Raw genomic sequence first — 27,345 nt, 5'->3', positions numbered from 1 at the left:
TGCCTCCTTCCCAGAAACACAAGCCCCCCCCCCCCCCCCTTCACCTCACCATCCACCCCATCCGCATTCACATTCCACAGGTCTTCCTCCACCATTACTGCAGTTCTCCCTCCCCACCCCACCCCGGGGAGCGTTTCCACCACTAAATGTCATCTTCTCCTTCAACATTCTGAAGGGACTGTTCCCTTTTCACTCTCCTATCACCCCAGCCACATCTCACTGCCCAATCTGTGGCCTGTTGCCATGCAACAACAGGAGATGTAGCACCTGCTCTTCCTTTCGCTATCAAGTCACCAGGAACTAATGGGAATGTGGTCGCCTCCACATCGGGGACATCAAACGCAAATGTGGACACCTCCAATTCATTCCGTAAACGTGGCCCCAAGCTTCTGGTCAATGATTTTTTTTTTAAATTTAGAGTACCCAATTCATTTTCAATTCATTTCATTAAGGGGCAATTTAGCGTGGCCAATCCACCTAACCTGCACATCTTTTGGGTTGTGGAGGCAAAACCCACGCAGACACGGGGAGAATGTGCAAACTCCACCCAGACACTGACCCAGAGCCGGGATCGAACCTGGGACCTCGGCGCCGTGAGGCTGCAGGGCTAACCCACTGCGCCACCGTGCTGCCCCTTCTGGTCAATTATAACGGCCAGGATGTTTATAGTAAAGGATTCAGTGATGGTAATGCCATTGAATGTCAAGGAGAAATGGTTAGATTATCTTGTTGGAGATGGTCATTGTGTGGTACAAACGTTACTTGCCATTTGTCAGCCCAAGACTGGATATTGTCGAGGTGCTGCTGCACACAGGCTGGAACATCTTCAGTATCTGAGAAATCATGAATAGTACTCAATATTTCATCAGCAAACATCTCATTATGACTTTAGATGGAGGGAAGGTCATTGATGAAACAGCTGAAGATGATTATCCCTCAGATGCTGCCTTAACAACTCCTGCAGTGATGTTCCGGATGATTGACCTCCCACAACCAAATGTTTGCCACTCACACTTATTCTATGCCCATTCTTTTCCTGCCCCATTATCATCACCTTTTGTCATGCACCTGTGGTGATATGCATCACTGTTAATACACAAGGGGTAATGTAAATACACTACAACTAAGTAAACACTAGAGGGATCACCAGAGACGTCATGCCATGCAGACATACAGCTAATGAACACACAGAATAGGACACAACCAATGGGCAGTCAAGACATCCAGAGGTGACACTACCACAAGGGGGCATTACACAACCCATATATAAGGACAGGGCACACATGCTCTGTCTCTTTCCACAGGCGACACTTAGAGAGTAGGATAGGGGCAGATCAGAAGCATCACACCCACATCGTGGCTTAGAGCAGACTGGTTACTTAGACTGTGTCACTATAGCGAGATTAGCAGGAGAGTCAAACCCATAGAGAGCTGTACTAATGGTTCAATAAATCACATTGAACTTACTTTAAAGTCTGGAATATCTTTTGGTCAAAGCTGCATCGAGTTGCAGCCTGTGTTATCCCAGAGTACATAACACAACCGCACCATCATTCCTTTAGGAATTTGATCACTTCTGACTTTCAGCCTCTTACAGAACATTTTGATCTTTCATCGCCCCCCCCACCCCCAATTCACTTTCCCTGCCTCTGTACTACCCTAATATCAACCCCCCTAACTTTTTTCTGACAAAGGGTTACTGACTTGGAATGTTACTGTTGTCTCTCTCTCTCCACAGATACTGCCGGTGCAGTTAAATGCTTGCAGCATGACTGTTCTGTTTTAACCTTGTTTATTTTGGAATTTGGTCTGGATACCATCAGCGATTAACTCTAGTCTTGTGAAACGTGCCCCCCATCTGGCATGAATTGCTTTGTTTAAGACACTCTCTAGTTACTATCATATGTGGGATCAACACTGGTCATTAATCAGTCAACAACTACAAAAGAATTCAGAAAGCCCTGCAGAGAGTTCAAGAGAACGGCTGCATTTACCAGACTAGGATTGGAAACAACCACCAGGAAAGAAAAGCTTCAAAAGCTTCTGGTCTAATTACATGACATGGCTTGAAACCGAGAGATTTGTTTACACAGAATCATATCACCATGGTGACATGCAGTCTTCCAGGCAGTTTAGAGATTTAAAATACTTCAGTGAAAACCTCAGAGCATCTGCCAGAATAATTAATATCGACTGTCAATATTATCAATGAATTCTCAGGTGAAATATTAATTCTTAGTATTTCGAGGCAAAGTTATTCCACGTCTTTGCTGCCTGTATCCACTGAAAACTTATTTAAAGCAAACACATTCTGTAGCAGAGATCCTGTTGCTGTCACACATGGCTCTCCTGTTAAGCTCAATTTGTGGGTGAAATGGATACTTGAGTGCATACTTATACAGAAATGCACTGACAAACCAGAGCTAACAGCTGACTGCGAAGTGGGTGATGAAACTTCCTCTCATTATGTAAATCCTGAATAAATAAGTCACTATTGTTTACAATGGCACTGTCTCCACATCAGCCGACATAACATTAGCTCTCTTCGTCAACGTTTCTTTTGCTTCCAAGCCAGAACACAGACTAGGAACCAAACATTCAGGCAACAACTGCTGGTTAATTCTGTAACAGACATCTGACCACAGCCAGATTTGTTCATTGCTGGTCTCAATGGTTCAAACCCACTTTGATGATGGCGTGACTTTGATGCAGTAAATATCAATGGCTCATTCATATGGACCACGTTCAGGCTTAAATTGCATAATATATCTTCCTTTGAAATCAATGTGCCATTGCGTTTCTATGCATCTCAGGCTTTATGAGTTTCTGAAGCAAATGCTACCCAACCTAAACGTTACAGTGCTCATCAGCCCTACAACATGCTGGGCCAGTCAAGCATTGAACTGCTGATTGCTCGGTATGCGTCATCTGCTTCAGTGTAATTGTCACATTCCTAAATAAATACCACTATTTTAACCTGAACAACGCTACAGGAGGATCATTTTCCAATTTTTTATGCAAAATGCCAAGGTCATTATCAGTGCTCCAACATCCCAGCCCATTGCTTTTGCCCATAAGATTGCAAATTTCCATTAATTGGAGGCAGAAATTGGACACTTATTTCTTTGTGAACAGAAATGTTGTTATGAGAGGAAGTCCAAAAGTAATATCCATTAATTTTCAAATAATTCAGTGCTCGAAAAGCAAGTGGAATCTGGAAACATTTTTTGAGTACAGTACAGTTCTTAGTGAAAACAACTTCAACTCCTAACTCAGGAAAGTTTTTACCATCTTTCATCTCTCTATGTTTTTACAAAACTTGTGCGAATACCTTTATTTATTTAGCTTGGCTGTACATGTTTTCCATTGATATATCCTGTAACTGTCTTGTTTCCATTGTTTTGTCGCAAAGGAAATAAGCATTTCCAAAGGAAAACCACTGCCTTTGCTTACAGTGTTTCGGGAGTAGGTTTCATGGGGAGTCACCAGGCAATGTTTTGATTTTACCTGCTCTACCAGAGCCTGTTCAAAACGTTGCATGGTAGTTCAAAATTTGAATATTGTTGAAAAGAGAGCCATGTTGCTGAAGTTTTTCAACCTACACTCATCAGGACTGTACTAATCTGCACAGAGTACACAGGACTGGGTTGATTGTTTTCCCCATGTGGCTCGAGGAGTATGAGCTCCTCCGCTAACTATTACCATGTTATATAAAGACAGGACCTGACCGACAGAGAGAGAACCTTGTGAAGTATAACCGGGCCCCTTTATAAATAATATGTAAAAGGTGGCATGGTGGTGCAGTGGTTACCACTGCAACTTCACTGTGCCAAGGACCCAGGTTTGCTCCCCACCCCGGGTCACTGTCCACGTGGAGTTTGTATATTCTCCCCATCTGTGTGGGTCTCACCCCCACAACCCAAAGATGCTCAGAGTAGGTGGATTGACCGTGTTAAATTGTCCCTTAATTGGAAAAAATGTAATAAATAAATGTGATGGAACCATCAATTCACCAGACACGTGTTTCCGATGTGAATCTAGGTTTTAATCGATTTACTTCAGAGCCAGCCTGTTACCTGTCGATGAACTTGTAGTGAACTCAGGCTGACTCTGGACACGGGTATTTATACAGCTGCACTAGGGGGAGGAGTCATGGGCGGAGCCAAGGGTGGAGCCCAGTACAAGTTCCCGAGTGCTCCCAGCGCTACTCCCCCTAGTGGTAGGATAGTGCTACTGCGCTTACAAAGACAGTGTGAATTAACATATATACATCTATATTACATTCACCACAGTATGTATTAGAAATAAACGACTTCTTCATGTTACTCGTCTGACTCCCTTCACCTATTTTAAACTCACGACGAAGATAAACTGGATCTGTTGACATGTTACTTTGCCACCTACGCCATCTCCCAATCCACATTCCCTAGCTCCTGCCGAATATTTTGTTATACTTGACCTTTCCCCAATTTAGCACTCTTCCTTTAGGACCACTCTCGTCTTTGTTCATGAGTTTTCTAAAACTTACAGAATTGTGATCGCTATTCCTAAAGTAATCAATGACTGAAACTTCAACCACCTGTCCAGGATCATTCCCCAATACCAGGTCCAGTATGGCCCTTCCCAAGTTGGACTATTTACATACTGCTCTAAAAAAACTCTCCTGGATGCTCCTTACAAATTCTGCTCCATCTACGCCCCCAACACTACACGAGTCCCATTCAATGTTGGGGAAGTTAAAATCTCCCATCACGATCACCCTATTGCTCCTACATTTTTCTGTAATCTGTCTACATATTTGTACCTCTACTTCACGCTCGCTTTTGGGAGGCCTGTAGTAAAGTCCCAACAATGTTACTACACCCTTCCTATTTCTTAGCTCTACCCATATTGCCTCAGTGCTCGAATCCTCCATCGTGCCCTCCTTAATCACAGCTGTGATATCATCTCTGACCAGTAATGCAACTCCTCCACTCCTTTTACCTCCTTCTCTATCCCTCCTGAAGCATCTATACCCTGGGATATTTAGTTGTCAATCTTGCCCTTCCCTCAACCAAGTCTCAGTAATACCAATAACATCATATTCCCAGGTACTAATCCAAGCCCTAAATTCATCTGCCTTACCTGCTACACTTCTCACATTAAAACAAATGCACCTCAGACCATCTGTCCCTTTGCGTTCATCATCTCTTCCCGGTTTACTCTTCCCCTTAATCACATTGAGTTTATTGTTTCGTACCTTACTGTCTTTAGTTGCTGCTTCTTTACTGACCTCTAACTTCCTAATCTGGTTCCCATCCCCCTGCCATATTAGTTTAAAACCTCCCCAACAGTGTTAGCAAAAGCATCCTTTAGGACATTGGTTCCAGTCCTGCCCAGGTGTAGACCATCCGGTTTGTAATGGTCCCACCACCCCCAGAACCGGTTCTAATGTCCTAAAAATCTGACCCCTCCCTCCTGCACCATCTCTCAAGCCACATATTCACTCTGACTATTCTTGAATTTCTACTCTGACTGTCTCGTGGCACTGGTAGCAATCCTGAGATTACTACCTTTGAGGTCCTATTTTTTAACTTATCTCCTAACTCCCTAAATTCTGATTGTAGGACAGCAGTTCAGCTCCAACAGCACTCGAGAAGCTTGACACCATCCAAGACAAGCCAGCCCGCTTGATTGACACCCCATCTACAAACATTCACTCCCTCTACCCTGATGCACAGTGGCATTGTGTGTACCATCTAAAGATGAACTGCAGGAACTCACCAAGGCTCACGAGTCAGCACTTCAAAACCCACGATTGTTAGAATGACAAGGGCAGCAAACACATGGAAACACCACCACCTGCAGTTCCCCTGCAAGTTACTCACCATCTTGGTTTGCAAATATATTGCTGTTCCTTCACTGTCGCAGAGTCATAATCCTTGAATTTCTTCCCTAACATCGCTGTGGGTGTACCTACACCACATGGACTGCAGGTGTTCATTGAAGCAGCTCACCAGCACCTTCTGAAGATCAATAAATGCAGACCTAGCCAATGTCGGCCACATCCCATGAATTCATTTTTATAATCATACAATTTTCAAATAATTCAGTGTATGATGAGCAGATTTCATTTGTAAATTCATAATTAATCTGGATACTCTTCTTGAGTGTGGAGTTAATGCAGCTCTCAGTTTCGGCACACAATTATCCAAGTTGCCTATAAGTAGCTAATGAAGAGGAGTAAGGAATCGGGAGAATGATGATGACAACTTGATAATAAGATCCACGCCAGTTAGTGAAGTCAAAACTATGACACAGGTTTTCTTGCTGAGTTTGTTGGCTTTGTCCCGTGTCAACACCACTCACCTCCAGTCAGTGTCCCAGCTATCCTTCTTTATAGGTGTTCAATATCTATCACCTCTTTCCCTTGGCAATGTAATTGGCATTAACAAATCTCAACTATGTAATTGATAAGACATTGACATAATTCATCATAATTAGTGGCATTCAAGCATGGCATATTGGTATGAATTCTCTAGTAGTAAGGAATTGTCAAGGTAGAAGGAATAGTTCCGATCGTGGCTCCATTGGGACCCTCATGCCATTAAGTCAGAAGGTAGTGGGTTCAAGTCCCGCTCCAGAAAACTGAGCACATGGTCAAGATCACATTCGGTGTAGCATGGAGGGAATGTAGCACTGTTAGGTCTACCTTATTTTGAATGAGGTGTTAAAAAAAGGCCCTATCTGCCCTTCTCAGTTGGCTATAAAAGTCCCCCTGGCACTATTTAATGAAGAGCAGGCGAATTCTCTGGTCTTTTGGCCAATATTTTAAAAAGATTTGGGGCGGGATTCTCCTTCGGTCGAAGCCGGAATCGGGAATTGGACGGAGAATCGGTTTTGACGCTAAAATCGTGGCGGGCGTTGGTTTCACGCCAAATCACAATTCTATGGCGCCCCAACAGCGGTGTCAATGCGTTCCACTCCACACATACAGTAAACACCGTTGGCATATCATTAGTGGGTCAGACCGGTATTCTCTGGGTCTGTCGCGATTCTCTGCCTCGATCACGGCGAATTCCCCATAGTGAGGTTCACTTATGTTTTTGAAAATCGTGAAACAGGCATCGTGGCTGCTGAGGGAGAGAAAGGGGGTACGGAAAATGTCCAACATCGCCATTGTTTGCTGACAGTCGTGCTGGGAGAGGGGGTTCCTGTCAGGGCCGGGGGAGTAGTGGTGGGGTGGCCAGAAGGGGTTGGGGTGGACGGCTACGGAACACCATTGCTGCTGCCTGCAGGCAGCCATGCAGTTGCACACACTGCTGACTGCCCACTGTCCCCCCAGGCCACCCCCCCCCCCCTCCCCCCAGGTACCCTCTGGTCCCAGCCAACCCATCAGCGAGATGGGCGTGCTCCAGCACAACCAGTGCCATCTTGTTGGCTGGGATGAGTGTGTGTGGGGAGTGTAATGTGTATATGTTGCTGCAGCTTGTCAGCCACCCAAGTGTCAATCGTGGACCCAGCAAAGCCTGCACTGTTTCTCATTGGAATTGATTGTGCTCCACGTGACGCCGGTGCTAGCCCCTCAATGGTCGCTGAATCGGTCCAGGTGCGGCGTCAGTTTTGCTATAGTGGAAGTCCACGAATCGTGCCCCGGCATCACCTTAGTCTCAGGAACGGAGAATTCCGTCACTGGTTATTCAGCACATTATTGCCTGTGGGGCCTTGCTGTATAGAAATTGGCGGCTGTATTTCACTTTGTTACACTGGTGGTTCCCTTTAAGCAGTACTTCATATGCTGTGAAATGCTCTTGGCTATCATGTGGTGGTGAACGCATAAATGCAAGTCTTTATTTTTACGCAAATTACAACAAAGTAGATTTTGAATTTACCAGTATGGTGTAAAACAGTAGATTTGCAACTTATAATCAAAACCTTTTTTCAAAACAGTGGATGCAAGGGAATACCAAGATCATTGTATTGCGAACTCAGTGATAAAACTTGGAATGATATCTCAGTAAGTATTAGGCTTGGAAACTATCCAAGTTGTAAACTGAAAATCTGCCCAAATGAAATCCAACTCAGATTCACGGCCTCCTAAGAGAGACAGTACAGAATAAATGCAATTTAAAAACGGTTTATGGCATTTCTTACACCTGTCATCATTCTGGCTCTTTGAATCCATCTCCCAAATAAAGGGTCCAAGGAGTGGTAAGAGGGATATCTATGGAGTGTTTGGTCAACTAAAGAGTCAGTCTATGGTATGAAAGTGGGTTGCTAGTAAAAGGCTGTTCAATGGACAGTCTGGATTGAGATTCACCAAATATTCTGTACTTCAGTCACACCCGTCAAGAGAAAAACAATTTTCTTCCGATTATAAGCAATATTTCTATGAAATTGAAATAACTCTTACCAATGTGACATTAAGATAGACAAGCTGTAATTCTAGACTGAATTTACAAACAAACGATGAGGGGGAGAAACAGAGACCGAAAAAAGGAAATTGGCATGAAATATATCAATAAATGTTCTTGTGTAAATATAGTTTGATAGATTAAAGGGAGGCAGTTTAGATCAGTTAGCTAGTCTGCTGTTTTGTGATGCAGAGCAAGGACAACAACACGGGTTTAATTCCGGTACCGGCTGAGGTTATTCATGAAGACCCCACCTTCTCAACCTTGGCCGGGATTCTCCGGTATCCGGCGGAGCAGGCCGTACCGGCCCTAAGGTGTGGCGTGAACCACTCCGGTGTCAGGCCACCCGGAAGGTGCGGAATCCTCCGCACCTTCGGGGGTTAGGCTGGCGCTGGAGTGGTTAGCGGCACGCCAACTGGCACCAAAGGGCCTCCGCCAGCCGACACGAGTTGGCGCATGTGCAGGAGCACCAGCGTGTTCCCATGGCGGAGCTTTACACAGGCCGGCGCGGAGGGAAAGAGTGCACCCACGGCACAGGCCCGCCCGCAGATTGGTGGGCCCCGATCGCGGGCCAGGCCACCGTGGACTGCCTTGGCCTCTCCTCCCCCCGAGGCCGTATCCCTCCGCACACCCCCGGAGGACCCCGTAGGCCGCCCTCAGAGCCAGGTCCCGCCGGTATGGACCTGGTCTAATCTACGCCAGCGGGACTGGCCGAAAACGGGCGGCCGCTTGGTCCATCGGGGACTGGAGAATCGCTGGGGGGCCACTGTGAATAGCCCTCGACCGGCGCGGCGTGATACCCGCCAAAAAGCCGTCGCCGGAGAATTCGGCAGCTGGAGAATTTGGCAGCCTGCGTCGGAGCGGCGGGGCGGGATTCACGCCGCCCCTCGGCAATTCTCCGACCCGGCAGTGGGTCGGAGAATCCCGTCCCTTGTTTATCGCCTGAGATGTGGTGTTCCTTAGATTAAATCACTACCAGTCAGCTCTCCCCCTCAAAGGGAAAGCAGCCTATGGTCATCTGGGATTATGGTGACTTTACTTTAATAATATTAAAGACTGAAACATCATTAAAATGTCTTAGAGTGGCGTCCCTCCATTTTGTGGTCAGAAATTTCAATTCCCAGGCATAAAGTTAAGGAAAAAAGGACTTTGGATACAAGCGGTAGATAGAACTTTGTATTCCCCAGACATGAATTTGCACCTGGGAGGAAGCCTGGTAGAATATTCCAGGGAAGTAGGACCACTCAGCTGGAACAGAGTCCATCTGACTGTTTTTGAATTAACTTGTTGGAGTGAAATCTCATAAGATCTGTCATGAACCGGTTTTTCTTCCCGGAATGGTTTTCACCACCTGGGTGTGTGATGAATTTGGAACTTGTTACATGTCATATTTTATATATGTTGCAGTAATGTTTTTAAAAGCCTGGGTTAAGGATATATTTGTTGCAGTAATATTATCAAAGAACCTAGGTTAAGGTGTGTCTGCTAAAACTGTAATTAAGAAGTTGTAAAAGATGAGGTCCTGATTGTTTCTAATCATTCACTTGCTTACATATGTAGGGCTAATGGAACATCTTTCTGATTGCTGGCAATTCCCTGGAGAGCAGATAATTTATGGCGAAGTGGTGATTAGTCCTTGCTAAACAGTTCATGGAACTTAATGGAATACGGATGATGTAATTAATGGGAGGAGCCAGCTCTGTCTGTAGTTTTGCAGTTTGCCATAGAATTTGAGTCTGACAAGAGAAAGGGATTTTAAATTAATCTTAATATTTATTATTGTCACGAGTAGGCTTACATTAACACTGCAATTAAGTTACTGTGAAAATTCCCTAGTCATCACACTCTGGCACCTGTTCAGGTACACTGCGGGAGAATTCAGAATGTCCAATTCACCTAACAAGCACATCTTTTGAGACTTTCAGGAAGAAACCGGAGCACCCGGATGAAACCCACGCAGACATGGGGAGAAAGTGCAGACTCCGCACAGACAGTGATAGCAGTTTTGCCAAATGCTGTTAGGTTGAGTGGAAGCGTACGGAAGTGTACTGAATCTGCTCGTAAAAAGAACCCTCACCAAACGTTTACACACAGCTGAGAAGGTAAACTTGCTTTGTTAACTTTATTTATAAGTAGCATTTGAACTGTATTGGGTTGCTTAATTAGAGTTAGTAGCAGGTGTAAATTGTAAGTTTAAGTTTGTCCTTGTGTTTAAGAACTGTTTAACTGATGATTGTAAAACTATTTCTTTGATGTTAATGCGGTCCATTCGTGTTTAAATTAAAGTTTTTCTCAATATAAAATATACCTATTGGTCAGAGCCATCACTCATGGGGTGAAGTATTCGTTCCTCACAATTTTACAAATTTTAAAAAATTGTTTGGGGTTCTCATCTGGTACCCTAACAAAAATTGTGGGCTCCGTCTGGGATCCTAACAGGTGATACCTTCAGCTCAGGTGTACAAAGCAAAATCTACCCCGTGATGCCCTCAACGATTTCCCACCAATCCCACTGCACCCTAGCTCCATGGTTTCTCCTGAGTGGGGGTGGAGGGGCCTGGAGCAGGGGCAAACATGGAGGTCATATCAAAAGAGCTCACAATCCAAATGGAAACTCCAGTGTAGTGTTGAGAGGGTGTTGTACAGTCTTTGAGGGGAGGAATTAAGGTTTCTCTCAGATAATAAAGATCTTACGTATTACTGAAAGAACAGCAGGAGATTAACTGTTCCTGTAGGCCCTGGTCGCTGCTCGACCAATACCCAATATCACCGAAACAGATTAGTGCGTCACTATAACATTTTGTCTGTGGGTCCTTACTGTCTGCAAGGTAATTATTGCACTTTCCTCATAACAACAGTGACTTAATCACCTGTAAATTACTTTGGGACTTCCTCACGTCACAAAGAAACCATTCTATAATTGCAAGTTATTTTTTCTTCAAGGCTCTGAAGAAGTTAAGTACCTACATATGCAAGGGAATAAAGGAAGGAATAAGGACTAGAGGCAGCAGCCAGAAGGCCTTATTATTGACTACCATTAACACCATTGCCAACAATTACCATCACTACTGACGACCATTACCATTGCCGCAGATCCCTCAGAAACTGGATTCTGGTGCCATTTCCTGGCGGGAAAGACCAGTCCAAGAGTTATGGGCCTGGTAAAATAATCTGAAACTAGATATATAAAAGGTTGCAGAGCCAAGTGTACATTAGATGAGGTGGGGGTGCAGAGGGGAGAGTCGGGTGGAAAATTGACCCAATTTTGTTTAATTTGTGCAATAGTTCAGAGAAACACAAATGATATATCTGTTTAAATATCTTGCCGAAATGTAATCTTACTTCTTCTGGATGTCTTCAAAGCTGCAGCGTAATTTCTCAAGCTCACGTTTGAGGTCATCCATCTCTGAAGAAGGGTTTGACGACTTGGCCAGCATCTCCCTAAGCTCTGCTTCTTTCTGACACAGCAGTAACTCCATACCTTTCTTCTCTTCCTCTTTCTGTAACATGGCCGTGTTGAGTGCCAGTATGCTGCATGCAAAACCAGAACGCATTTGTATCATTACACTTTCTCTATATGCACTGGTGAATATTAATGCTGAGTGGTCTCATTGGTTCAGCAAATGAGCATTTTTCCCTAAGCAATGTAACCCCCCCCCCCCCCTCGCACGCCCCTCCACCGTTCTTTTTCATCATGTGGTCACCAGTGGCATGGCCAGCATTTATTGTTCACCCCTCGTTCCTTGTATCTGGGTGACTTGCTGGCCCATTTGAGGGCAGTTAAATCACATCAGTCATAGAGTCATAGAGTTTTACAGTACAGAACGTCCATCATGCCTGCGCCGCTGTAGTAACTCCAGTGGAGTTCAGGACAGACGAAATAAAGTTTAAGCCGCAACCGTGGTGTCAAATACTGGACAAAACTCCCTGTCCGGATCTGGGTCACAGTATTTAAGCCCCTACTGGACAGGCCTTTACCCGCTCAATACAGGAACTCGTACTCCATGAACCCCACAGAGAGATCAATCAACGATTCCCTGTGGTCTTCATGGAGGTTGTGGGGGTTATAACATCCCTCCCCGCTTAAGTCTATTTCATCCCTGTCGCTCTCGCGACAATTAGGCCTCCTTCAACTTTTGCTTTCTGCCTCGAGTACATGGCAGATGGAGGCAGATTGGGGGGGGGGGTCAGTGGGTGTGAAGCGCACAGGTGACCTTTGCTCACTCGAGAACTGCCCGAGGCTCACTGATGCAGGTTTGCTATCGGGCGATCAGAGGGCTGAAGGCCACAACTTCGGTCCCCTTCCCCTCCAGCAGTCCCAGCTCGTCCGAGACCCCAAAGATTGCCAACATAGGGTCTGCCGCTACCTCGGCCCCCATGATCCTGGATAATGTATCCTGAACACCGTTTCTCAAAAACTCTCCCACTTCTCGCAGCCCTAAAACACGTGAACATGATTCATCGGCCCACGCCCGCACTTCTCACACCTATCGGTCACCCCCTGGAAGAACCCACTCATCCTCACTTGAGTCATGTGAACTCTGTGCACTACTTTGAACTGAATCAAGCTAATTCTCACACATGAGGATGTTGAGTTTACCCGCCGCATCGCCAAAACCAGTGACGCCATCATATCCCCTCCCCAATTACCCCCCACCTTATGTTTTATCCTTACCACCAGTGCCTTGTCCTACTCTCCTAACCACCCGTATATGTCTGCAATCCTGCCCTCCTTAAAGTCATCAGGCGTGTCCTCAGATCCCGCCTTTGAGGATCATATTTCTCAATTTGGTTGATGCAGGGTTCTTCTGTGTCCAAGCCTTGAGCTGTTTTGCAGATACCTATAAGGTTTCAAAAGATTTACAATCATGGTGACCTCTTCCAACAGCCAGCAAAGGGGGCAGCCAGGCTTGTGGGCAGCAGGAGGTGACTCAAGGCATCTGCGTTGGATATTTGCGCACCAGGGTGGTGCTTGAGGGAAAATTTGTCGGCTTCCAATAACAAGGTCCAACATTAGATCCGGGCCAAAGCGATAGGAGGAATTGCCCTATCCTCTTGGAGAAGACCCAGCAAAGGATTGTGGTCTGTCACAATCACGAAATGTCGGCCATGGACATACTGGTGGAAATTTTTTTTTCACAAAGATAACAACCAAACTCTCCTCAATTTGAGTATCATCACTCGGCATCTGCCAGAGTTCTGGATGCATAGACAATGGTTCTTTCTTTGCCATCTTTCCAACAATGCAAGAAGGCTGTTCCCACCCCAAAAGGGGTCAGTGCTCCCTCCTTCTGGAGTCGGAATGGGAAGCCTCATTATATCACTGTTGAGGGTTGGGGAGAATCAGAAAACAAGGTCTCGCAGGCAGGATTCTTGTTTCCCAAGTCTCGCAAAATTTTGAGCCCAATCTGTCATTTGAAATTGCGGCAAACGCGGGCACAAAATCACAGCCAGAGATTGCTCGGTTTCTAGATATTAAAGATATCTAAGGATATGGGGAGAGGGCAGGAAAAGGGCATTGAGGTTGAAGATCAACCATGATTTGGTTGAATGGTGGAGGGGCCGAATGGCCTAACTCCTCTTTCCTGTTCCTGTGAAACAGGCCTGGACAGCATCTTCATATTGTTAACATTGAGTTGATTTGGGAAATGGAATTTTTCCATTAAAATAGGAAATGCCACTTAACATTCTCCCACTTGATCACCAGAAGCTTCATCCTGTGAGCCAGACAAATGGAGGAGATTCATCGCCAAGTGCCAATTGGTGGACCGTAAGCGGCAACAATTGCCTCAGACCCTTTCCTCCCAAACCCCTTGCCAATTTACAACTCAGCTCTGCGGAGGGACTACAACATCTCCACCCCTCCCCAGGATCAGTGAGTGCCGTTGAGTTCAATGCCCGCAGATCCCTCATGGAACCTCAATGAGGGCCGGCTGTGAAGACGGCTCAAGCCCATTGCCGAGGGTATGGGGCAAGCAGACTAATGACCAATTTCTGAAATATTTGCGAAGCCAATTCCCATCCTATTCAAGGACTTAAGTTTTAACGATTGTGGTGGTTACTTTTCGCTCTATTTTCTTCATTCATACACCATACAGTTACTCAGGTCAGAGAAGTCATTAACCTTTCCCTGAATTCAGCAATCAATTGTGAATTTTTGAGGTTGTTCATTTCAATCTGCATTCTTTCTTTGTTGTTCTGATCCAGTTGGTCGTGCAGAGCCTGGATTTCTTTGTTGTACATGTTGCGAGCAGCTACCATTTCCTCTTCCAGTTCTTGAATCCGTTTTAAATCATTGGAAGAATCAGACTGGACAAAAGGAAAGAAATTTAAGATGAGTTAACTGCAGTATGTGGAGCAGCGAGGTTGGTGTCACAAATGGGTAACACCTTAGTTTTAATCGTTGGGGCATGGGTTTGAATCAATCCCAGACTAAATACGTAAAGGTCCTCATTCCAGCAAAACCTCAAATTGGCGGTGGTCAGGAAGGATCTGCCACTGCCCCTTGACATTCAATGGTGTTACCATTGCTGAATCCCCCAAAATCAACATCCTGGAGGTTACCATTGATCAGAAACTGAACTGGACTAGCCATATTAATACTTTGGCTACCAGGACAGGTCAAAGGCTAGGAATCCTACGGCGAGTAACTCACCTCCTAACCCTCCAAAGCCTGTCCAACATCTAAAAGGCACAAGGAGTGTAATGGAATGCTTGCCACTTGCCTGGATGAGTGGAGCTCCAACAACACTCCAACAAGGAGCTCGAAACCATCCAGGACAAAGCAGCCCGCTTGATTGCTCCCCGTTCCACAAACGTACAAACCCTTCACCACCGTCGGACTGTGGCAGCCATGTGTACCATCTACAAGATGCGCAGCAGGAACTTGCCAAGGTTCCTTAGGCAGCACCTTTCAAACCCACGACCACTATCATCAAGGAGGACAAGAGCAGCAGATACCTCAGAACCCCACCACCTAGAGGTTTCCCTCCAAGTCACTCAACACCCTGACTTGGAAATATATTGCAGTTCCTTCACTGTTGCTGGGGCAACATCGTGGAACTCTATTCCTAACAGCACAGTGGGTGTACCTACACCTCAAGGACTGCAGTGGTTCAAGAAGGCAACTCACAATCCCCTTCTGAAGGGCAACTAGGGATGGGCAATAAAAGGATAAATAGTGCCGCCCAGTGCTGATTAAAAGAAAGGCAGGGACCAGTTGCTTAAGGGTGGGGAGAAATAATTGTCAAGGAAGGGAAAAGTGTATCCATGACAAGAGAACGTGAGGAGAGAGGGGAAATTAGTTTGCCAAACAAGTGGCAAAACGTACAGCAATAAAGAAATTAATGTGGAATGGAGGAATGGAATGGATAGCCCGAGGGGAGTGGATGAACATGATATGTGCAACTGGGTGGAAAGGAAAGAACAAGTGGAAACTGTGGGAAGCAATGGAAAATAGTAATTTTAATAATTGCAGCAGGCACAGAGGGAAAGGCCAAGCTGGTTTACCTTAAACTGAAAACAAAGCTGCCAACAGAGCACACAAAACAAATGTCCCGGCCCAGGACTATCGGGAACGACCGGTCCGGGTCTGGGAGCTACATTTACAGGCCCAACTAACGAGCCCACACAAACTCCTATTCCACAAAGCCCAAGGGGAAATAAATCAGCAATCCCCCATAGTCCTTATAATAATCTTTATTGTCACAAGTAGGCTTACATTAACAATGCAATTGAGTTACTGTGAAAAGCCCCTAGTCGCCACATTCTGGCGCCTGTTCGGGTACACAGAGGGAGAATTCAGAATGTCCAAATTACCTAACAGCACGTCCTTTGAGACTTGTGGGAGGAAACCAGAGCACCCGGAGGAAACCCACGCAGATACGAGGAGAACGTGCAGACTCTGCACAGACAGCGACCCAAGCTGAGAATCGAACCTGGGACCCTGGAGCTGAGAAGCATGGTGCTACCATGCTTCCCACGTGCGACCATGCCACCCTCATGAGGGTCATCAGAATAATGAATAGAGAGGCGGATGGATGGCAGCAGATGGCATAGAAGATAAAGGGTAATGAAAGGCAGAGGGAAGAGAGAGGAGAAGTGCTTTGAGGTGAAGGTGTACAAATGAAGGGAACATGCACTTGCTGGGATGAAGGGGGAAAAGTGGGAAGCTGTGTTTGGGGGCGGGGATGGAAGAGGGGAGTGCTTGGGGGGGAGTGACAGCATAGCAGAGAGGGAAGGAGAAAGAGAGTTCAGGTAGAACATTGGGGGTAGAGTGGGGGGAGGGAAGTTTGGGTATTGGTTTAATGGGTTTAAAGGGGGCGGGAATCCCAGGATGACTTTGAATGGGAGAAGGACGAGATTGTCAACATGAAATGGGAAGGTTGCGGTAATTGGCTCCTGAAAGTGGCAAACTGGATAGGATACAGCCTTTATGGACTTTGATGATTTGTGTAGTAGCTTTAAATGTGGGGTGGGGCGGGGGGGAGGAGGAAAATTCTAATATTTCAATTGTTTGAGAATGAAAATCTACGAGTTGAGATGTATAAACTCAAGCAAAATGCATCATTTTTAATGTAAAGATTTTCTCAGAGGCTAGAAGTTAGAAGGTTGAGGGTACATATCTCACATCAGAGGCGAGAGCACAAAGTCCAGGATGGCTCTTCAGTGCAGGTCTGAGGGAATGGTGCTCTGTTAGAGGTCCTCTTTTTATGATGAGGCCTTGCCAACCCGCTGATAATGAAAAAGATTCCATAGCATGACTAACTTTTTAAAAAATTATTTTTTTCATGGTGTGTGGGTGTCGCTGGTTTGGACAGCATTTTACTATCCACTCATAATTGTCTTTGAAAAAGTCGTTGTGATCTGCCTTCTTGAATCGCTGTTGTCCATGTGGTGAAGGTACATCCACAGTGCTGTTAGGAAAGGAATTCCAGGATTTTCACCCAGTGACAGTGAAGGAACAGTGATATATTTCCAAATAAGATGTTGTGTGGCTTGGAGATAACTTACAGGTGGGTGGTGTTTCCAGGCATTTGCTGCCCTTGTCCTTCCAGGTGGTAGTGTTGTGAGTTTGGAAGGTTCTGCCTAAGGAGCTTTGGCAAGTTGCTGCAGTGCATCTTGCAGAGGGTACACACTGCTGCCACTATTGATTGGGGTTGGAGGGAGTAGATGTTGAAGATGGTGGTGGGGTGATCAAGCAGGCTGCTTTGTCCTCTATTGTGTCTTGCTCCTTGGGAGTGTTTCTAGAGCTGCACTCATCCATGCAAGTGGAGCGTATTCCATCACATTCCTGACGTGCCTTGCAGATGGTGGGCAGACATTGGGGAGTCAGGAGGTGATGTACTCACTGCAGAATTCCCAGTCTCCAACCTACTCCTATAGCCACAGTATTTATGTGGCTGGTCCAGATTGGTTTCTGGTCAATGGTAACTTTCAGGATATTGATATTGGGGAATTCTGCAGTGGTAGTGCTATTGAATGTCAAGTGGAGATGATTTGATTAGATTTAGATATTCTCTTGTTAGAGATGGTCATTGCCTGGCATTTGTGTGGCATGAATGTTACTTGCCATTTGTCAGCCCAAGCCTGGTTATGAAATGAAAATCGCTTATTGTCACGAGTAGGCTTCAATGAAGTTACTGTGAAAAGCCCCTAGTCGCCACATTCCGGCGCCTGTCCGGGGAGGCTGGTACGGGAATCGAACCGTGCTGCTGGCCTGCTTGGTCGCTTTAAAAGCCAGCGATTTAGCCTGGTGAGCTAAGCTAAACCAGTCCAGTCTTGCTGCATTTAGATATGGACTGCATCAGTATCTGAGGAAATGCAAATGATGCTGAGCATTGTGCAATCACCAGCGAACATCCCCACTTCTGATCTTATATGGCACGGTAGCACAATGGCTGGCACTTCACAGCGCCAGGGACCCATGTTTGATTCCCAGCTTGGGTCATTGTTTGTGCGGAGTCTGCACATTCTCCCTGTGTCTGCGTGGGTTCCTCCAGGTGCTCCGGCTTCCTCTTACAAGTCCAGAAAGACGTTCTGTTAGGTGATTTGGGCATTCTGAATCCTCCCACAGAACAGATGCTGCAGAGTGGCGACTAGGAGATTTTCACAGTAATTTCATTGCAGTGTTAATGTAAGCCTACTTGCGACACTAATAAAGATTATTATTGTTATAATGGAAGGTCATTGATGAAGCAGCTGAAGATGGTTGGGCCCAGGACTCTACCCTGAGGAATAACATCCTTAGAATTCATACAATGCTGAATGAGGCCATTCAGCACATTGCACCTGGACAGACCCTCTGAAAGAGTACTCTACCTAGGCCCACTCTCCCGTCCTATCCCCGTAACCCCACGCGCCAAAACCACCAATCTTTGGATATTAAATGGCAATTTATTATGTCCAATCCGCCTAACCTGCACATCTTTGGACTGTGGGAGGAAACCAGAGGACCTGGAGGAAACCCACGCAAACACGGGGAGAAAGAGCAAACTCCACCCCGTCACCCAAGGCCAGAATTGAACCCTGGACCCTAGCACTGTGAGGCAGCAGTGCTAACCACTGTACCACCATACTGCCCCTGCAATGATGTCCTGGAATTGAGATGACTGATCTCCAACAACCACAATTATCTTCCTTTCTGCCAGGTATGACTCCAAGCAGTGAGGAGGTTTTCTCCTGATTCCCATTGACTCCAGTTTTGCTCAGGCCCCATGATGCCTTGATTGCAAAGGCAGTCACTCTCACCTCACTGTGGAGTTCAGCTCTTTTGTACATGCTTGGACTAAGATCAAGACCAAGACTGTAATGAATTCAGAAGCTGTGGGTTTCGCCCCCACAACCCAAAGATGTGCAGGGTAGGTGGACTGGCCACGCTAAATTGCCCCTTAATTGGAAAAAATGAATTGGGTACTCTAAATTTTTTTAAAAATGAATTCAGAAGCTGAGTGGCCTTGGCGGAACCCAAACTGAGTGTCACTGAACAGGTTGTTGCTGAGTAAGTGCTGCTCATTCACACTGTTCATGACTCCTTCCATCACTTTGCTGATGATCAAGACTGGACTGATGGAACACTAATTAGCTGGGTTAAAGTTTTCCTGCTTTTTGTGTACAGCACATGGCTGGGTAGATGCTGGCTGTAGCTGTACTGGAACAGCTTGGCTAAGGGCACAGCTAGTTCTGGAGCACAAGCCTTCGGTACTATTACCAGAATACTGTCAGGGCCCACAGCCTTAGCAGTATCCAGAACCTGCAGCCATTTTTTGATGCCATGAGCAGTATATCAAATAGGCTGAAGACTGTCTGCGATGCTGGGGGCCTCCGGAGGAGTCCGAGGAGTAGCATCCATTTGACACTTCTGGTTGAAAATTGTTTCAACTGAGCTTCCGGTGGCGGCTATGAGGGAGTGGGTCGCTGTCTTGGTGGCTCCCGCTCTGGCCGGGCTTTTGGACATTTTCCCCCGACTTTTTTTGAGTTTTGACTTGAAAGTGCGGACATTTAAGTACTGGATCCACACAGTGGTGCATGGAACAGAGAACCCCAAGGGACCGTAAAGGAAGAAACAGAAAGATAAGCAAGGGCTGGATAGAAGTGGCTGCTGAAGTTAACATGGCCGAGGTTCAGACCCCTGCTGCGACGGCCCAGCCATCGATGGAGGAGCTGATGCAGGTCATTCAAGAAGGCTTCGCCAGACAGAAACGAGATTGTCTCGACCCAATAAAGGAGTCGATTGATCGGATGGAATGGAGGCTGGATGCCCAGGATCAGACGATCCAGAAGTTGGAGAAAGCGCTGGCGGACCAGGAGGAGCACCAAACAGTGGTCAAGCTGGAGGTGGGGATGCTGAAGGATCAGCAGAAGAGGCTGTTAGAAAAAGTGGAAGAGTTGGAGAACAGTGCGCGCCGACAGAATTTGAGAATTGTCGGTCTCCGTGAAGGGGCTGAGGGGGCTAATGCGGGCGCTTTTGTGGTAAATATGTTCCAGAAGCTTCTGGGGGAGGGGGCTTTCCCCCGGCCGCTGGAGGTGGACAAGGTGTACAGGGTGATGGTGAGGAAGCCACGGCCGGGGGACCCCCCCAAGAGCGATGGTGGTGTGGTTCCACAGATTTCTGGACAAAGAGTGTGTTCTCCAGTGGGCCAAACGTACCAAGAGCTGCAAGTGGGACATATACTGCGTGTCTATCAGGACCTGAGTGTGGAAGTGGCCAGAAGGAGGGCAGGCTTCAGACAGGTGAAGGAGATCCTGTTTAAGGGGAAAGTGAAATTCGGGCTCCTCTACCCGGCGGGCCTCTGGGTCACCCATGAGGACCAGCACCACTACTTTGAATCGCCCGAAGAGGCGATGGACTTTGCCAAGAAGAAGGGTCTGGCGCAGAACTGTGGACTTTTTCAGACTTAAGCGGCAGCGTCTTTCTCTTTTTTCCTTTTCTGAACGATGTATATATGGTTTGATTGTTGTCCTTTCTTTTTTTGTTTGTCTTTGAAGTTTGGGTGAAGACGGGGAGTAAAAGATATTTGGTCGTTGTTGGGTTTTTTGGTGTTTTGATGGGGGTGGTTGGTGGGGGCTTTCTATGTTTTATTTTGTATAATTTTAATTTGCACTATTGAGGGGTGTGCTGTGGGGGTCTCTGTCTGTCTTGGGCTGTCTCCTATGATAATTAGGAGATTGTTCGGTCTTGGTTTGATAAGGGAAGTGGTTTCGATGGACGGGGGAGAGGGGAGTAGGGAACAATAGGTGGGAGACTGTGTGGCGCCGGAGGCGAGGGCCACCAGGCTAGCTAAGTGAGCTAGTTCACGGAAACATGGTGGGGGGTATATACTGGTTCAATACAGGGCAGGGGTTGGGCTAGATAGTGATGTTGCTGGGGGGGGGGGGGAACTATTCTGCTGACAAGGGAGGGACTTGGGTCTGGGGATGGAGAGGAGGTCGGGGGTGGGTGCTGCCTGGAGGCGGGCAGTTGGCGGCGTGACGCATGGGTGGGGGGGGGGGCCCAGAAAGGGGATGGCTGATCGGCAGGGAGGGGGGGGGGGGCGCCGTGCCCCCCAACCAGGCTGATCACTGGAATATTAGGGGGCTGAATGGGCCTGTCAAGAGGGTCCGTGTGTTTGCGCATCTGAGGGCTCTGAAGGCGGACGTGGTGATGCTGCAAGAGACGCACCTGAAAGTGGCGGATCAAGTTAAGCTGAGGAAGGGTTGGGTCAGTCAGCTCTTCCATTCGGGGCTGGATACTAAGATGAGAGGGGTGGCGATTTTAATTAATAAGCGGGTACAATTCTAGGCGGGCAGTATTGTTTTGGACGGGGGGGGCTGTTATGTAATGGTGAGCGGTAAGCTGGAGGGGAGGAAGGTGGTATTGGTTAACGTCTATGCGCCTAACTGGGACGATGTTGATTTCATTAGGAGGGTACTGGGGAAGATACCGGATTTGGACCCGCACAAGCCGGTGATGGGAGGGGATTTTAATACGGTTACTGACCCCGGCCTGGACCAGTCGTGCTCGAGAACAGGGAAGGTGCCAGCGATGGCAAAGGAGTTGATACGGTTCATGGACCAGATGGGGGGGATCGACCCATGGAGGTTTAGACAGCCGACTGTTAGGGAATTTTCTTTCTACTCGCATGTACACAGCGTGTATTCCCGGATCGACTTTTTCATTTTGAGTAGGGATCTGCTGGCGGGGGTGGTGGACATGGGGTACTCAGCCATCACTATCTCGGACCATGCCCCACATTGGGTTGAATTGCAGGTCAGTGAGGAGAGCTTTCAGCGCCCGCAGTGGCGATTGGACGTGGGCCTGTTGGCGGATGAAGTGGAGTGTGAGAGAGTAAGAAAGTGTGTGCTGGACTACCTGCAGGTCAATGACACAGGCGAAGTCTCAGCAGCAGTGGTCTGGGAAGCGCTGAAGGCAGTGGTGAGAGAGGAGTTGATTTCAATCCGAGCACATAGAGACAGGAGGGGTAGGGCAGAGAAGGACCGACTGATCAAGGGGATCCTACGGATAGATAGGAGGTATGCGGTGATCCCAGGGGTGGAACTGTTAAGGGAGCTTCGGGGGCTGCAGGCGGAGTTTGGGGTACCGACCACGGGCAAGGCAGTGGAGCAGCTCAGAAAGGCGAGGGGACGCTGTATGAATATGGGGAGAAGGCCAGCAGAATGTTGGCTCAGCAGTTGAGGAAGAGGGAGGAGGTCAGGGGAATCGATAAGGTGGTCGACGGGGATGGGAACCTGGTAGGGGATTCGGCTGGGCTAAATAGGGCGTTCAGGGATTTTTTTTAGCGGACTTTACCACTCGGAGCCCGAGGGGATGAAACGCTTTCTGGACAGGCTGACTTTCCCAAGTGTGGGCAGGGAGCAGGTGGGTGAGTTGGGGGCTCCAATTAGGGCCAAAGAAATTTCTGAGGGCTTGAAGGCAATGCAGTCAGGCAAAGCTCCCTGGCCGGATGGGTTCCCGGTAGTATTCACAGTAGAATTTTACAAGAAATGTTCGGGGATATTAGGGCCATTGCTGGTTAAGGTTTTTAACGAAGCAAGGAATAGAGGGGTGCTGCCCCCGATGATGTCACAGGCCACCATCCCGTTAATATTGAAGCGGGACAAGAACCCGGAGCTATGTGGGTCCTACAGGCCGATCTCGCTGCTCAATATGGACGCTAAGCTGCTGGCCAAAGTTTTGGCCTCCAGAATTGAAGATTGTGTGCCGGAGATGATTATGGAGGATCAAACCGGATTTGTCAAGGGTAGGCAGTTGGTGGCCAATATTAAAAGGTTGCTTAACGTGATTATGATGCCCCCGGAGGGTAGGGAGGTAGAGGTAGTTGTGGCCATGGATGCAGAGAAGGCGTTTGACCGGGTAGAGTGGGACTATTTATGGGAGGTGTTGGGACGCTTTGGGTTTGGTCGGGACATTAACGATTGGGTCAGGCTGCTGTACCAGGCTCCGGAAGCTAGTGTCAGGACAAACAAGACGACCTCGGACTATTTTTGGCTGTACAGGGATGTCCCCTCTCCCCACTGATATTTATGCTAGCCATTGAGCCGCTGGCAATTGATCTGAGAGCTTCTGGGGCTGGAAAGGGCTGGTACGGGGCGGGGGGGGGGGGGGGGGGGGGGGCATAGAGTATCATTGTATGTGGATGATTTACTCCTATATGTGGCGGATCCAGGGGATTATGACGATTCTGGGGGAATTTGGCCAGTTTTCCGGATACAAACTGAATATGACGAAGAGTGAGATGTATGTAGTCCAGGCAAGAGGCCAGGAGGGTCGGCTGGGGGAGCTACCGTTTAGGTTAGTGAGGGACAACTTTAGGCATCTGGGGATACAAGTGGCGTGACTGGGGCCGGTTACACAACTTGAACTTGTCCCGGCTGGTCGAGCAGATGAGGGGCGAGTTTCGGAGATGGGGTGCGCTCCCGCTATCACTGGCAGGGAGGGTGCAGACGGTTAAGATTCTCCACATTTGAGACTACGAGCTTTATTAAGACACGAGTAACAACACATGGTACCCAGGAGTGGCTTCAGACGCTTACTACAGGACAACTCAGTGGCAGATACAGAAAGCTCAAAATGGCATGGAAATCTCCTACTGGACATTTGACTTGGGAAGACATCGCTAATTCGAGGATGTGGCTTGGACACCCAGAGCAGCTAGACCTGACTGGCAATGTAAGAGGTATCTGGAAAAGGTTTAAACAAATGTTTGATTTGGATCTCGTAGCTAATGAGGTACAAGACGCCTCCGACAACATTAAAATAGCAATTCTCACCGCAGGGCCTGTAAATAGGAAAGTGTACAATGGATTTAAATACTCAAAAGATGAAGACAGAAACAGCTTACAAACGTTACTAAACAAATTTGAAGAGTACTGTGAGAAATTTGAACAGCAAGACATACTCAGAGTCCAAACTGCACAGAGACTGAGTGATGCAAAACTTAAAAAATCACGAAAAGAACAAGAAATCGCGAATGAAAAGTACAGATCAAAAAGAAGAAATAACAAGAATTTCTCACAAAGCCAAAATGCTGAAACCCAGTCCAAATCGGGAAGAGAAGGTAACTTACAACTTTTAGAAATCCAGTCCAGATGGGACAGAAAAATCGCTGAAATCCGCGAAAAAATGGCGTCGGAGCACATTTTGCAGTCTCCGGTAAGCAAAGAACTACAAATTGAGTCTGCGCATGCGCCGGAACCGGAAGCCGCGCATGCGCAGTTTAAAAAATATCGCGGTGCCGATCGTTATGCGCATGCGCAAGCCGCGCATGCGCAGTCGAAAACAGTTTTGGTCGCGGATCGGTATGCGCATGCGCAAGCCGCGCATGCGCAATGGAAACAAAACCGCACAGTGAAGGAGGAAGGCCGATTTGCGCATGCGCAATGCATTCCTGCGCGTGACGTCATGACGTCTGAGCATCCCGACCACGCCCACTTAAAAGGGAAATGCCCGAAAATTGCAAACAAGACACTTAAAGTGGTAAACACAAATTTTCTTGCCTCAGAACACAGAAAAACGCCTGAACTTAAACCAACAGCTAAAAACAACTTGCACAACACCCTGAAAAAAGCATTCTGCACCACCCAAAGTGAAGAGAACAAAAAAAAATTCCGAAACAACAAAGGATGATTTGTTTTTCAAAGATTACCTCTCAGACATGGCTGAGTCAGTCGGATATGCTTATCACAGCATCAGCGACACGGTCGCAAAGCACAACACGAACCAACTCATGGTAGATGAATCCAACCAAGATGATTTGGTTTTCAAAGAACACTACTCAGACATGGCTGAGTCAGTCGGATATGCTTATCACAGCATCAGCGACACGGTCGCAAAGTTCAACACGAATCAACTCGTGGTAGAAGAATCCAACCAGGATGATTTGGTTTTCAAAGAACACTACTCAGACATGGCTGAGTCAGTCGGATATGCTTATCACAGCATCAGCGACACGGTCGCAAAGTTCAACACGAATCAACTCGTGGTAGAAGAAGCCAATGAAGATGAAATGGGTTTCAAAGAATACTACTCAGACATGGAGGAGTTATTTGGACATGCTGATCACAGCATCAGCGACACCGTTGCAAAGCTCAACACGACTCTACTCATGGTAGATGAATCCAACACCATGATGCCATGGCAGCTCGTCGATACATTGGATGACAGCAATACCCTAGACGAAGACGACGCCACACAGAGAGCACAGGAAGACTCCACAGAGCGAGCGATGACAGGCTCCACAGTGCGAGTGATGAAAGACTCCAAAAGGGATGCAAGCAAACACTCCCTGGCGAACACCATGCATGAACAAGACCATGAAGGTAAACCCGCTGTATCTGAGCAACCGCAAGCAGACTATGAAAGTCTACCAAGCTCACAGGAACAAGAAGAAGACAACGTACATCTAACCACTGACACCATGCATGCGCAAGACCATGAAGGTCAACCTGCCATATCTGAGCAACCACAAGCAGACTATGAAAGTCTAACAAGCTCACATGAACAAGAAGAAGACAATGCACCTCTACCCACTGCATGCGAAGACAGTGACAAGGTGATCACACTCGACGTACAGGATCACAGCGAGACTGACAGTTCTCAGCTTGTCTGTACCGAAGCACAGAGCGAAAACAGTAACAAGGTGATCGCACTCGACGTACAGGATCACAGCGAGACTGACAGTTCTCAGCTTGTCTGTACAGAAGCACAGAGTCGGGCCACCCAACAGTCCAGAGAGACGATGCCGAAAGAAAACATGCAGATTTTGACTCCAGAAGAGGAGCACCTGGAGTCCAGAGAGACAACGCCGAAAGAAACCATGCAGATTCTGACTCCAGAAGAGGAGCACCTGGAGTCCAGAGAGACCAAGCAAAAAGAAACCATGCAGATTTTGACTCCAGAAGAGGAGCACCTGGAGTCCAGTGAGACAACATCAACAGAAATCATGAAGATTTCAACTCCAGAAGCGGAGCACCAAGAGTCTAGAGAGACCACGTCAAGTGAAATCATGCAGATTTGGACTCCAGAAGAGGAGCGCCAGAAGTCCACAGACACCACGTCAATTGTAATCATGGAGGTTTTGACTCCAGAAGAGGAGCGCCAAGAATCCAGAGACACCGCGTCAAATGGAATCGAGAAGAATTTGACTCCGGAAGAGGAGCACCAAGAAAGCAAAGATGAGGAATCCAATTCTCCACAAATGATTGATGTCACCTGCACCGATGCAACATCAGATCATTCGCACCACTCTCGAGACGAAATGCTCAATGACTCAAATTATCCACTCGGGACACGAATAGAGTATAACAAGAAAAACAACAGTCAAAAGAAGCACAGCAGAAACGGGACAAACAACAGCAAGAACAAAAGCAACATGAAGCGCGACAAGACCAACAACAATAGCAAGAAGCACAGCAGAAACGAGAACGACAACAGAAAGAACAAAAGCAACATGAAGCGCGACAAGACAAACAACAAAGTCAGGCACAAAGATAGCGACAACGACAGAGACAGAGACAACAAGAACGGCAACGAAAACAACAAAGTCAGGAACAAAGATAGCGACAACACCAAAGACAGAAACGACAAAAACAGCAACACGAACGGCAACGAAAACAACAAAGTCAGGAACAACGACAGTGCCAACACCAAAGACAGAAACGACAAAAACAGCAACAAGTACGGCAACGAAAACAACAAAAACAGGAACGACAGAAACAACAGCAATGAAACAACGACTTGTACACAATGGTACTACTCGGCACATGAAGGACAATGCCACAGCTCACTGCAAAACGATGACAAGACTACAAACATGTCATGGGATGACAACGAATCGCACAAACTCACGTCTGCTCCAGAACGAGCAAGCACACCAGCATCCAAGGCGGATGAGACAATAAATCAACACCACAAGCACAGAAAAAAAGTCCATGCCAGTCAACATCAGTGAGGGGA

The 27,345-nt window shown here is 47.1% G+C and overlaps 1 protein-coding gene across 5 annotated transcripts in view; it reads right to left on the bottom strand.

Moving 5' to 3' along the window:
* The window catches only part of LOC119973257 (protein diaphanous homolog 1-like), a 238,955-nt gene that overhangs the window by 152,533 nt on the left and 59,077 nt on the right, over positions 1-27,345 (bottom strand). For all 5 annotated transcript variants that reach the window (XM_038810989.1, XM_038810990.1, XM_038810988.1 and 2 more), the window contains 2 exons: positions 14,518-14,702; positions 11,736-11,924 (listed from right to left, as the gene is read on the bottom strand). In XM_038810989.1, coding sequence (XP_038666917.1) covers positions 11,736-11,924; positions 14,518-14,702 — 374 coding nt within the window. The remainder of the gene's footprint in view (positions 1-11,735; positions 11,925-14,517; positions 14,703-27,345) is intronic.

The sequence above is a fragment of the Scyliorhinus canicula genome, chromosome 11 (genome assembly GCF_902713615.1).
Source record: "Scyliorhinus canicula chromosome 11, sScyCan1.1, whole genome shotgun sequence".
NCBI classification, from domain to species: Eukaryota; Metazoa; Chordata; class Chondrichthyes; order Carcharhiniformes; family Scyliorhinidae; genus Scyliorhinus; species Scyliorhinus canicula.
The sequence above is the reverse complement of the archived record's forward strand: the minus strand, read 5'-3'. Positions and strand labels throughout refer to the sequence as shown.